Here is a 12585-nt window from a genome sequence, read left to right on the forward strand (position 1 = left end):
AACACTTGGTCTCTGAATGCCGCCCCGCCGATTTTGAAATCATTAAAGTGCCATCCCGAAGGCATCCAAAAGAGACAGTGTTTTCTTCACCAAGCCACTATTCGGGGAGATCCTCCTTGCGTAAATGACATGTCCCGCCCTGTCCCCCAACCATCTCACGACTGGTCTCCTGCCAAACAGTGCTCAGGTTATCAAATTAAGCTACTTACCGAGACTTGGCTCTGCTTGGCAAACTCCAGGCCAAGATGCCCAAGAAAAAGCTTGACCATGAGACTAAATCCTGCAACCCTTGAAGCACCAACCATCTGTCACTCCAAGGAGTTCATTTGACATTTACAGGTTCCACTTAGAGATTCATGTAAACCGCTTCGATCGACGGTCTGGATCACCTACACACAGCCGAGATATCCGTCAGGACTCCATTGTGCTCGCGACACGGTCATGCCTGATTCAAAGTGGATAATATTGTCCCAGGTCCACTGCTGCAGTTTTCGTAAGTGTCGCAAATACTGTTGTTTTGGACGGAGTTTTTTCTTGTTGTGCGCAAATGCTCTTCTGCACTCAACTTTGGAAATAAGTTCAAGTATGCAGCTTTAGAATAGTCTTAATCCTGTTGCTACCCTAAAGCATCGCATCAATCGCTATGATATCGTATCTGAAGCCTTACGTCAAGTGGGTTAGGCTGGTTGGTTACATTGCACCCAGCGACCGGGGGACTAATTATTCTGATGGGTACTTTCGCCGGGGCCGGAACTGGTCCCAATCACGGGCTCTGCCGGTCGGTCCTCAACCTAAGGATCGTTCAGAGGGGCTGGAGTCTCGAGGAATTGCAAGGCACCATCTTGAGTTCCGGTAATCCCCAAATCAGTTACCCGCAGACTGCGATGCTCGTGGTCGTGTTTCCTGTTTTCTTTGCTTCATAAGTAAGCTGGTGACGATACGTTAAAAGGATCTCACGTGGGGCCAGGTCGAGAGCCGGCGAACCCCTTAGTCCATGGTTGAGATCAATTTGAGCATTGTCACTGACAAGTACATGTTCATTAAGTATGAGATTACTAACACTGACCTCCCCTGGTTCTTCTGTTGATGGCCTTCCTTCTTTCACTCCGGCCCGATACTTGGATGCATCAAGGAGCTAGACTACAGCAGCTCTAATTTCACCAGGTGCAGGCGTATCGTACGAGACTCGCGGTTCCTGACCAGGGGAGAACCCAAGCGCACACATAGGCAGACTGGCCACGTAAGTAACGCTCGTGTGTACATCGTAGCTGGGCACTATATTGCTCTAGGTATTAGACATGCCTCGGAACAGAGCAGATACTTGCGCAATGCCGTCAAAGTACGTAGTGGTTTAGACTTGCCGGTTCCGAGAATTGCTTGAAGATAATATGAAAGCCAAAAAGGGATTTTGGAATGCTTCCTAGCTGTCACGTTGCTAACTAATTATTATTTGACGCCAATATCTCCTGCTCAATCGCTTCGCCCAAGCTTTTCGTATTGCCGTGTCCACCCATGTCAGCAGTCAAGACGCTCTCTTCAGACTTAGCAAGCACATTCTCGATTGACTTTAGCATAGCCGCAGCTGCGTCTTTGTAGCCGAAATGCTCGAGCATCATCTGGCCAGCCCAGATCATGCCGATAGGGTTTGAAATACCCTTGCCAAAGATATCGGGTGCGCTTCCATGCACAGGCTCGAAAAGACTTGGGAACTTGCCCTCTGGGTTCAGGTTGCCGGATGGTGCGATGCCGATTGTGCCAGTACAAGCCGGACCCAAATCCGACAGAATATCGCCAAACAGATTGCTACCGACTACGACGTCGAAAATCTGAGGTCGCTGGACGAAGTGTGCCGTCAAAATATCGATGTGGTACTTCTCCACGTCAACATCTTGGTAGCTGCCAGACATTTCCTTCACCCTCTCATCCCAGTAGGGCATTGTAATGCTGATGCCGTTGCTCTTTGTCGCGCTGGTAAGCTTCTTCCTTGGCCGGCTTTGCGCAAGATCGAAGGCATAGCGCAAAACGCGATCAACACCAGTCCTCGTCATCACGGTCTCTTGAATGACTGTCTCTCGTTCCGTACCCTCGAAAATCCTGCCTCCGATGCTGCTGTACTCGCCTTCGGTGTTTTCTCTCACAACCCAAAAGTCGATATCCCCAGGCTTCCTACCAGCAAGTGGACACTTCACACCCGGCATGAGCCGGCAGGGCCGGAGGTTGATGTATTGGTCGAACTCCCGCCGGAACTTGAGCAGACTGCCCCACAGTGAGATGTGGTCGGGAACTTGATCTGGCATGCCGACGGCGCCGAAGTAGATGGCATCGAACTTGCTGAGCGTCTCCTTCCAGTCAGACGGTAGCATGTCGCCGTGTTTCTTATAGTAGTCGCAGCTGGCGAAATCAAAGTGCTCAAATTCCAGCGACAAATCGAAGACTTTGGCTGCGGCTTGTAAGCAGCGCACGCCGTAAGGCATAACTTCGATACCGATGCCATCGCCGGGTACGACTGCGATTTTTAAAGTTTTTGGTGTCATATTGCTGATCGATTGGGATGAACGATTGAACGAAGTGGTGTTTTGAAATTTATCTAAATGTTTATACTGTAGATCAATTGTATATTGTTGTTACTAGATAGTCGCGACTACTGCTCGACGATCTTGCTGGACTATTGCTAGAAGCGGCTAAAATAATGGCCGATCATCACTCCCGCCACTCGCTCCTCCTATGTATGGGCAGTTTCTGACCTTAGACAAGTTGGCCTAGTGGCTGTAGCTGGCCGAGCCGCCGGACATGGCATCCCCCGTAGGAATGCGAGCGGTTAAACTAAGTACCGACGCTTCTGGGCTTCAATGATTGCCAAGAAGCAAAGTCCAGAACTACATAGGAAGATCCGGCTAACCTAGCCCCCTGCAGCCTTTTGGGCTCTCCTACTTTCTACGATGCCGGCACTCAAACTGATCCGCAGTCAATCTTCCCATTCCATGTTGGCTCCTTGCCGGTTTCTTACCGGCCCAAATGCTCGGCTCTCTTGTCCGGATACAAGTTGCCTATTTGCTTAATTTTGAGCTAGTCTAGTCGAGAAATTGTACACAATCTGGCGCTGGCTGTGAAATGCTCGCATGGTGGTATTGATGTCTATACCTGTGGATCTCCGAGACCACGTTGACCTCAAATCTTGCAAATAAATATTGGCTATTAGATTATTTGAAATACGCGGATGTTCGCTGCACCTAGCCGACAGGCAAGATATTCACGTTAGCAAAGATAGACTTGGCATATGCTTCATCTGCTCCTGCATATGTGGTGACTGTTAGCCCCTTTGGTGTATTCATATGCTTCAAATGGTTCAACTCTTTCGCATGCAAACATATGATTTCTTCAGGCTAACGAAATATCCGACTTATGTCTCTCAAACGAAGAATTCCAGGATGGACTTCAAGAGGTCGTCAGGCACGTGCTCCGGGATGTAGTGGCCGGACTCGACTGCATATCCATCGACATGAACCCCTTCAGCCGTCACCTTCTTCCATTCCTCCACTGCCTTGAAGCATTTCTCAATGACTCCGTACTTTCCCCAAAGTACACGCAAAGGCACCTTGTTCAGCTTTCCTTCCGCCAAGTCTTTGCGCGCCTCCTCCAAATCTAGGGTCGCGCCGGCACGGTAATCGTTACACGTAGCATGCACCGCAGCGTAGTCCGAGAGGTTCTTGACATAGGCTTCGAAGGCTGTCTCCTCGAAGATCTTGAGGCCATCCGTTTGGCGGCCGCCCATGAACATCTCGGCAACCTTTCTCGGGTTAGACAGGATCATGGTCTCCGGCATTGGAGCCGGCTGGATAAGGAAGAACCAGTGGAAATACGCCTTGGCGAAATCAAAGTCGGTCGCCGTGTACATGGCCAGCGTGGGGCAAATGTCCAGGAGGATCACCTTGTGCACTCTGTCTGGGTAGTCAACCAGCAGCTTATGCGCGACACGGGCGCCTCGGTCGTGGGCGCAGATGTAGAACTTGGACTTGTATCCTAGCTGGTCCATTACCGAGACACAGTCCTGCGCCATGAGGCTCTTCACGTATTGCCCAACATCATCTGGCTTCGAGGATTCGCCATAGCCGCGGATGTCTGGAACGATGACGTCGAACTTCTCTGTCAATTGCGGTGCAACATGGTGCCATATGTGATGAGTTTGTGGGTAGCCATGTAGTAGTAATAGCGCTGGCTTGTCAGACGATTGTTCCCCGCTCTTCAAGCCAAAGATCTCCACAGTCGGGTGGGATTGAGTAGTGACCCTGAATGTTTCGAAATGTTCAAACATATTCGGATTCATGAACAGAAGCACGAGCAAAGCTATTAAGTGTTGGACTCGATATTTTCCATGTGCTGCTCGTCTGAGCAATAATATACTGAATCTCATCGCAGCCGCACGCCCTGTGCTTAGTGTCTCATGGTATGGAGACAGCCGGTCAATCAATTACGCGCACCTGTGAGCGCTATGACGTTCAATTGTAAAGTTTAGGGCGCAAATGCAAGAGCTGCCGATGACTGCAGCATATACCATCTCATCAGGAGGCTCGGGAACGCGGCAATACAACCGTAATATAGGATCGGCACATTTCTTCTGAGGATCTGATGCTTCTTGCGCACAGGTAGCATCTAGGCGTCCGAAGGTCAACGGTTCGTTCGGACTCGCTACATTGGCGAGGATGCCGCCGACCAGGAGTCGTGCTGCATGTAGGGGATGCCGCGACAGGAAGCAAAAGGTAATATCCCAAGATAATGACACATACTCCAAATGTTTGACGTTATATAGTGTGATGAGAAGAAGTATGTCCCATTACTATTACTATATCGGCCCTCATTAATGAATCAAGACCAACTTGCTCTAGGTGTCGGCGGCTGCAACGGGCATGCGAATGGCCAGCGATCCAAAAACGGTGAGCACTTTCAAAACACGGTAAGAAAATGATCTGACCTCCAAGATTAGAGGACCAACCAAGGGATATACCGAAGCGCTAGAGCATAGGCTAGAGGCCACTGAACATGCCTTGTTACGGTTACTGTCTGTCACCAATGATACGTTGAAAGCAGCTGCATTCCATAAGAGGAATTGGTCGGCCAGGTCTGAAAATAATACTATCACTAAGTCTGAAACGAACCCTATAGTCCGCTCAGCAGAGGACAAGGCTATCTTAATGGAACAATGGGACGAGTTTCCTCTGCGTAGCGCCAATGACCTTCGGCGGTGGGCGCAAACCTGCCGGGCGCCATCAAACCCATCGAGTTTCATGCCCATTGATACGACAGCTGGGGCTGATCATGAGCCAAGTGACCACGAAGAAGCTTCGCTTCTGCCAACTTCTGTCGAAAACATACCGGTTGGCCAACACCGCCTCACACTGACGCACACCGCTTTCAGTCAGGATGAGTTGACGCATGATAGCGGAGGATCTTATGAGATCCAGCTGGAGAGAATGTCTGCGGCGCCATCAGACATGAGAGGAAATTGTCTCGGCGACTCAGAAGCCCCCACAACAAATATTGACACACCTGATCCTAGGAGAGATACCTGTCAAATCAGGGATGTGCCGCAACAGTTCCGCCAGCAATTCCTTTGGTAGATGTTAGGGCATCGTCATTGTGGCCTAAATTCGTTCAGCTGCATACCGTGCCTTGGTGGCTGTCACTCGGCCATCTATTCGTACTGAAGACTTCTCTGTACCAAGCTAGACTACATGGCATGGTTTTCGATGGCGAGGCACAGAAATATCTGCACACCTAGCAACCTGCATTGTATCGATTTCGACACTCTGGTAGGAGCTAGTGTTGGTGATATGTAGAATTGATAGCGTTGGAATTCAAACTAAACTTCACCCGCTGCTGAAGTCTTGCCAACCCATATCATCAAATAGTCCTGTGTGATTCAGATCGAGGGCATTAAGGATTTGGTCCTCGCCTGGTTGGATGTCGAACTGTAATGCGTCGAAGCCAAAGTCTGGTCCGTTATACTGAGCAATGGGTGCCCATTCAGGCAACAAGGAAGCGTTTCCGCTAGACTCGCTCGCGTGGTTTCCAGATCTCCTGCTGGAGATTTCTACTTGCGTCTCATTTTGCTCTCTTGGCCTTTTGGTGCCGCGTGGCTCTCCGGAGGCCTGCACTTGCACAGCCGATGTTCCAGGCTCCATGGTTCGCGACTGTTCAATGGTTGGCATCAGCGCCTGCCGTTCCATGTCTGATACTGGTTGATCGTTCAATCGACTTAGAAGCCTTTTCATTGCATTGTGGCAGTGTTTCGCGCTAGGCCATTTTACACCCATCAACTGAAGTGTTTTCAAGCACTTGGTGATTTCACTACGAAAAAATGGCCTGTCAATAATGGTGTTCTTCGACCAAAACTTTGTGCTTAGAAATCCAGGGTGGACTTACACAGTTGATTTTGACAGGGGATACATGTCAAGCAATGTCGCAAAAGCAAGTACCCTACAGGATTTGAGGTTAGTAATTGCTTCTTCATGACGGGACGGGGGCCGTCGGGGGTAGCGTTAAAGAGCCATGAGGAACCAACCGCCTTTAATAGACAGATTGAGCTCCATGAATATACTGAATAGGGCAGAAAACGATCCTGGAATTCGCTTACAGTCCCGCCATCCAAACTGCCGAGAGTATGACAGGGTAGTTCATTAAAAATGGATCGTTGACGACATGTTTCAGCTTGGAAATCAAGTCGCGACTTGCTGTAATAGCACATTGCAAACTCGATCGAAAATCCATGGTATGTATCGGAAGAGACAGAAAAGGACGGTTGATGAGAATGAGTAAATGATGGTACGAGATGGCGAAGAAGGCGGCATAGGACGGCTTAGATGTTTGTGTCTCTCCAATCAGATCTTCTTCCACTTGAAAGCCCCCAGGGAGGCCGTTCCACCACGAATTTATTTTGAATGTCAGCTCTGTAATTCTAGCGCGAGTGATCGAGCGAGCATGTAATGATTTGTGAAATAGTTCAAGGGCTTCAGCGACGAGTTGTGAATCTGCGTGATGGAAGCATCCCGGTTAGTAAAGTTTTCAGTGATCCATAGCAAGGAACATGCTTCATGGTTCTGACTTTCAAGACCAGTAATTTCACACCTCAGAAGTCCTATAGGCTGAGAAGGCCATGGACTGGTATTTTTCTCGAAGGATAAAGGAGAGTTGAGGAGTCAGGTTGTTTCCCAATACGTACACTTGGCAAATTGTTCTTGTACATTGACAGCAGATCCTCCACTGCCCTGATAATTGCGAAGAACCTGATTATTAGTCAATGTTCCATTTGCGCTGGAGTTGACACGAGGCTGTTGTGGCAATTCCGTTGATGATCCTACATTTTCGGCATCTCCAGCGCTTGCGCTGGGGTGGTCACTCGGTAGATGACTGTTGATGTCATTGACCGGAGAAGCCTGAGGAGACATTCGGCAATGGCTAGTGTCAACAGGTTTGTGTAACTCGGTGCCAGGCATACAAACATCAATGTCTGAGTCCTGCAATCCTAGAGGGTGGCCCAAAGATTGACTCAAATATCGGTCATGTGTATAAGCACACCAGAGAATTCGTTTGCGCATCTCGCGCACATCTCGTGGTAATTGAATGTAGCGAAACGGGCAACGATGGAGGCCTGAATGGTAGATGAGTCGCGTCAATGTCCCGTGAATTGTGGATGCAGCCCTCAGGGACATAATCGTCACGAGATACAGCTCTGCCGCCATCAGAGCTTGAAGTGATGCCAGATCACGATCAACGGAGAGAATCCCAAGCACCTCTAGCAAAGCCAATGGCGATTGGATGCAAGCGGTAGGAGGCAGTCCTCGCGGATGAGCTGCTGCGGCGATATTAAAAATGCATTGATAGGTGACTGCTCGACATAGCCTCATGCGCCTACGTCGTTCGCAGGATGCATCCTGAACATCAGGAAGCGTGTTGTCGTAGAAGGCACTCAGATCATCAAAAAATGTCGGTCCATGGAGAAAAGGGAAAAACGGGTGCCAATGCTCAAAGTAAAGCATAACTAATTGTTTGGCCAGAGTCGGGTCGGGAGGATTGCCAAGTCCACGCACACTGATCCCATAAGTTTGGAGCCCCAACGTTGGACGCTCTCCCCCACGATGCGTGGTAGATGCGCCGTCTAGTTGCGAGCTCGCATTTTCAACAACTGGCTCCTGGTTTGATTCTGCGGTGCCGATGAAACCATCGACTGATGCCGGTTTAAAAGAGTTTGCGGTCGGGGCACTGCCCGTTGTACCTTGACTGAATTTTGCGAACGCACGAAATACTGTGTTTACGAAGAACACACCACTCGAGCTGCCGGTAAATTCACTGTTTTGTGGATGGAATGCATCGAATGTTCCTATCTCAATTGGTGGAATTGAAGCACTATCCACGACAGGCATCGTGACAGACTATTTGATAAAGGCAATATTGTCCAGATATCATGAGATATCAACAAAAGATTGGTGATATTGCTTGCTGATTGAGATTGTCTTGTGGGTTTGTGACGAAGAAATCTGCATTCGCACTTGGGGCCCAGCAAGACTAATCATGGTTGTCGCGTCTGCTGATTTACACCACTTAGTGCCGGGCCCAATCTAGCCTACAACGCGGGATTCGTCTGAGAATTAGCCTTGTATACAAATTTCATGATTAAATACTTCAGTCGATAGACTAGATACTTAATCAATTAAGACATAAGTCCTTGCAATTTGCATTTTACGGGGCGTTTCAATATTTGGGCAGTAAAGCTCTCTGCAGGATACTTTGTTAGTTCAGTTCAGCGGCGCATTATGGTGCGTCAGTGAATTCATATAGCACAGCGTCAATAACATATCAAAACCAAGCTTCAAAGAGCTTCACGTAAAACTATACACATAACCTTTTTTTCTTCCTATATTCAAGATTCAAATTGCACCAATTCTGTACGAGTACGATCCGGAGTGTCCATCGCACAACACACTTGTACTCATGGAGATTAATCAGTTCGCGGAAGCAGCTGGTAAGGAGTAAGCGAGTGCTGATGGAGTGACTGATGAGTTCTGATGTAGACATCAAAGTCTTCTAGCCTCAGTGATTCGCTTAGATGTTTAAGTCATTTGCGACCAAAGGACCTGGAACTTGTATCGCATTATTCTCGTGACACGATAGCATCTGGTTTCGCAAAGCGCTCTCTGGTAGCCTCAAGGTAATTACACCACGTGATCTGCAGATGAGACCTGAGTATATGGTATATGCTCTCAGGATTAACTACAAGGAAGATCCGTATCGAAGGCTTCAACGCTACGAGAATCCAGCGTCTTCTCATATACATATGCACTGGTCCACTTGGCAAGGAACAGCTTTTCGCTGCACTGGGCAATGGTGCACAGAAGTGTTTAGCCCTCCTCAAAGGATTTTTGATAATTAGAGGAATTTTTCCACTTGAAAGACTTGAAGTCTTACGCCATATCAGCAATAGAAACATATGTGCCACGATGGTGTACTTAAACCCAAGAGGACCTTGCTGCTTCACTAGACAAGTTTCGAAAGACGCAGTCATGGGAAACCCCCTGGTCAAGTACGTCCATGATCGCCAGACCCCGTTCAATGGCCTATCTTAAAAATATCCATGAACCAATGTTACTCACTCAGGTTTGCTCCTTCGCAGAGTGACGAGACCATCAACCTTGTCAATGAATTACCACAATTGTCTTACAACATGCTGTTGAGAGTGGTGAAAGCCGGCGAATTCAACGGCTGGAAATATCATCAGAAGTCTAGTGGATGCCGAGATTTTTGTAACAAACTCAAAGGTATTCGCATTTCTCTTGTACAGCGTTCGATCGAAATAGTACGAGCTCTATGCGCTGCCAGTAAGGAATCAGGTGGCTCCTTGGCGACAGAGCTAGCTTGAGGCGGTCAGGTCTTCAAAGCGGCTGGGACGCGAACACAAACAAGGCGGCACGAAGGGAGCATTCGTTGATCGAGGTGTCCATGTATGGCACAGTATGCATATTCGGGACGTGGATTAGAAATGCAACGCAACAACGAACGGGATAAATGATGGGCCATTGAGAGATTTAAAATATTATGCATCAAGCAGGACTATGCATTTTGCGGGTTGCCAAGTAAATTGAGTTTGTTGTCTAAGCAAGGGCATGTGAGCGAAGTAACCGCGGATGACAACTGGCGGGTTTAAAAGCGCCTCGGCTCCCCGGGTTAGGATCCTACACCATGCCTTGACCATCATTCTTCAAACATGTCGTCTGAACGTACGGAAACGCAGCAGCGCGTGATTATTGTAGGCGGCGGACTAGCTGGTCTAGTCGCCGCTTTCGAACTGACGCAGCGCAATGTGCCTGTTCTCATTATCGACCAGGAAAATGAGAAGAACCTTGGTGGCCAGGCCTTCTGGTCGCTGGGTGGCATCTTCATGGTCAACTCTAGTCATCAACGGCGAATGGGCATCAAGGATTCCCGGGAGCTGGCAATGCGCGACTGGTTCGCGTCCGCCCGCTTCGACCGTGAGAAAGAGGATTACTGGCCGCGTAAATGGGCTGAAGCGTTTGTGAACTTTGCGACAGATGAGATGGAAGACTACGTCAAGGCACGAGGGATGGGATTCCTGCTGAACGTTGGTTGGGCGGAGCGCGGTGATGGACGTGCAGATGGGCATGGTAATTCTGTGCCTCGATTTCATCTTACGTGGGGCACTGGACCTGAAGTCGTGCGAGTCTTTAGCGAGCCTGTGTTAGCGGCGGCAAAGACAGGACTCGTGGAAGTTCAATACCGCCATCGCGTTGATGAATTGGTCATTGACCATACTGGCCGGGCTGTTGGAGTGAGGGGCCGGGTCCTGGAGTCCGATGACTCCGAAAGAGGTGCAAAAACCAACCGAACCGAAGTCGGCGATTTTGAATTCAAAGGATCAGCAGTGTTGGTTTCTTCCGGTGGAATCGGTGGTAATATCGAAGCTGTGAAAGCAGCATGGCCGGTGGAACGCTTGGGCAACCCACCAAAGAAATTCGTCATCGGTGTACCAGCCCATGTGGACGGTCGAATGATCGGAATAACCGAGAAGGCTGGAGGTAATGTCATCAATCGTGATAGAATGTGGCATTACACCGAAGGTCTCACAAATTGGAACCCGATTTGGCCTCTTCACGGTATTCGTGTACTCCCAGCGCCTTCGTCCCTTTGGCTTGACGCAACCGGCAAAAGGCTACCCCCCTTTCTGTTTCCGGGATCTGATACATTAGCAACTCTCGAGTACATTGGTAAGACTGGATATGATCACACGTGGTTCATTCTCGACCAGACAATCATCGCACGTGAATTCGCATTATCGGGTTCAGAGCAGAATCCGGATCTCACAAACAAGAGCATCTGGCAGTTCATAACTGGGCGCATGTTTAGTAGCAAGGGCACAACCCCTGTTCAGAATTTCCAGAAACACGGCGAAGATTTTGTAGTCCGAGACAACTTGAGAGATCTGGTGGAGGGTATGAATGAACTGGTCAAGGCGTCAGGAGGGCCAGTCCTCGACTTTGAACAGATTAAAGAGGTGGTTGAGACAAGAGATGGGCAAATGGACAACGCCTACTCGAAAGATGCACAGGCAATGCTAATTCATAATGCACGAAACTATTGGCCAGACCGGCGTGGTCGCGTCGCCCCTCCCCATCGCATCCTTGACCCAAAGCATGGACCACTCATCGCCGTACGCATGAACATCCTGACTCGCAAGACTCTCGGTGGTCTAGAAACAAACTTAAGCAGCAACGTGATGCGATCGACCGGAGAAAGATTTCCAGGACTATATGCAGCAGGAGAAGCTGCTGGCTTCGGTGGCGGTGGTAAGTAACTTCCAGGCACTCTCATCACCTTCTCAGTTGTTCGATCAGTCAACCGAGAGGCGGCCACAAATCAATTTCGTCCTTGTTCAATAGAGTGCTAATGGCCTATGGTGTTCACACAGGTGTCCATGGATACAACTCGCTTGAGGGCACTTTCTTGGGTGGGTGTATATTCTCTGGGAGGGCAGCGGGCCGTGCCATAGCTGATGAAGTTTTGGGGGAAGTTGTCAAGAGTCGTGAGACGAGCAAGCTTTGAAGGTCTCGAGACTACTACCCACTCCATGTATGCTCGGAAATTAAATGGTCAAATCCGTCGTCAGTCAATAGTCAGTAGAGATCATCGTTACTTTGTGACTATTGTGAGTGCTTGGTAAAGAAATACCGGACCTAATTCATGATTGAATCGGTCCCAAACGTCTTGTGGCCTGTCAACTGTGCATACAGCCTGTACACGGCTGGGATACACTGTTAGCCTTGTTTGACCTGCTTAATACAGTCGATTGTTGGTTGTACATTCGCCGACTTGTGGAAGGGGTGTATTGCGATTGTATTTCTGTGCGACCATTTCTGCCAAGGGCTGCTTCTAGTCGACTCGTCAGCGTGGCTGTGATCTTAATGGTGCTGCCATTACCACCCTCCATACCCGGATTGAGGATCTTCGAGCACCACGGAACGAATTCGTAGGTTCATAATTCATACAGTGCATATAATTCTTGTGGTTCTTTCTTTCTTT

The 12585-nt window shown here is 49.0% G+C and overlaps 5 protein-coding genes across 5 annotated transcripts; 2 read left to right on the forward strand and 3 right to left on the reverse strand.

Annotated features, from left to right (window-relative positions):
* Nucleotides 1-1035: 1035 nt before the first annotated feature.
* Nucleotides 1036-2630, reverse strand: BKA67DRAFT_577247 (uncharacterized protein). The gene has a single exon (XM_046103620.1). The coding sequence runs from the start codon at nucleotides 2532-2534 to the stop codon at nucleotides 1440-1442; it is 1095 nt and encodes a 364-aa protein (XP_045953879.1). The 5' UTR covers nucleotides 2535-2630; the 3' UTR covers nucleotides 1036-1439.
* A 779-nt stretch (nucleotides 2631-3409) lies between these two features.
* BKA67DRAFT_662169 (Alpha/Beta hydrolase protein) lies at nucleotides 3410-4312 on the reverse strand (the record flags this gene model as incomplete). Its single annotated transcript, XM_046107950.1, has 1 exon — nucleotides 3410-4312. The coding sequence occupies one exon, from the start codon at nucleotides 4310-4312 to the stop codon at nucleotides 3410-3412; it is 903 nt and encodes a 300-aa protein (XP_045953880.1).
* Nucleotides 4313-4556: 244 nt separating this feature from the next.
* BKA67DRAFT_385157 (uncharacterized protein) lies at nucleotides 4557-5740 on the forward strand. Its single transcript, XM_046096577.1, has 4 exons — nucleotides 4557-4757; nucleotides 4808-4821; nucleotides 4869-4931; nucleotides 4982-5740. The coding sequence occupies exons 1-4, from the start codon at nucleotides 4701-4703 to the stop codon at nucleotides 5613-5615; spliced, it is 768 nt and encodes a 255-aa protein (XP_045953881.1). The 5' UTR covers nucleotides 4557-4700; the 3' UTR covers nucleotides 5616-5740.
* Nucleotides 5741-5864: 124 nt separating this feature from the next.
* BKA67DRAFT_539244 (fungal-specific transcription factor domain-containing protein) lies at nucleotides 5865-8417 on the reverse strand (the record flags this gene model as incomplete). The annotated part of the gene is made up of 4 exons (XM_046100599.1): nucleotides 5865-6360; nucleotides 6421-6474; nucleotides 6632-7025; nucleotides 7217-8417. 4 exons carry the CDS (start codon nucleotides 8415-8417, stop codon nucleotides 5865-5867), a joined length of 2145 nt encoding a protein of 714 aa, XP_045953882.1.
* Nucleotides 8418-10255: 1838 nt separating this feature from the next.
* BKA67DRAFT_594475 (fumarate reductase/succinate dehydrogenase flavoprotein-like protein) lies at nucleotides 10256-12108 on the forward strand (the record flags this gene model as incomplete). The annotated part of the gene is made up of 2 exons (XM_046105056.1): nucleotides 10256-11852; nucleotides 11975-12108. The coding sequence occupies 2 exons, from the start codon at nucleotides 10256-10258 to the stop codon at nucleotides 12106-12108; spliced, it is 1731 nt and encodes a 576-aa protein (XP_045953883.1).
* Nucleotides 12109-12585: the final 477 nt, after the last annotated feature.

Source organism: Truncatella angustata (assembly GCF_020726525.1).
Source record: "Truncatella angustata strain MPI-SDFR-AT-0073 chromosome Unknown BKA67scaffold_8, whole genome shotgun sequence".
In the NCBI taxonomy this organism is placed as follows: Eukaryota; Fungi; Ascomycota; class Sordariomycetes; order Amphisphaeriales; family Sporocadaceae; genus Truncatella; species Truncatella angustata.

What these genes read in the sequence shown, in the direction of transcription:
- BKA67DRAFT_385157 (XM_046096577.1), top strand. Translation starts at nt 4,701, where the DNA reads ATGCCGCCGACCAGGAGTCGTGCTGCATGTAGGGGATGCCGCGACAGG. An exon ending in TGGCCAGCGATCCAAAAACG is followed by an intron (nt 4,932 to 4,981) that starts GTGAGCACTTTC and finishes CTCCAAGATTAG; the next exon opens with AGGACCAACCAAGGGATATA.
- BKA67DRAFT_577247 (XM_046103620.1), bottom strand. Translation starts at nt 2,534, where the DNA reads ATGACACCAAAAACTTTAAAAATCGCAGTCGTACCCGGCGATGGCATC.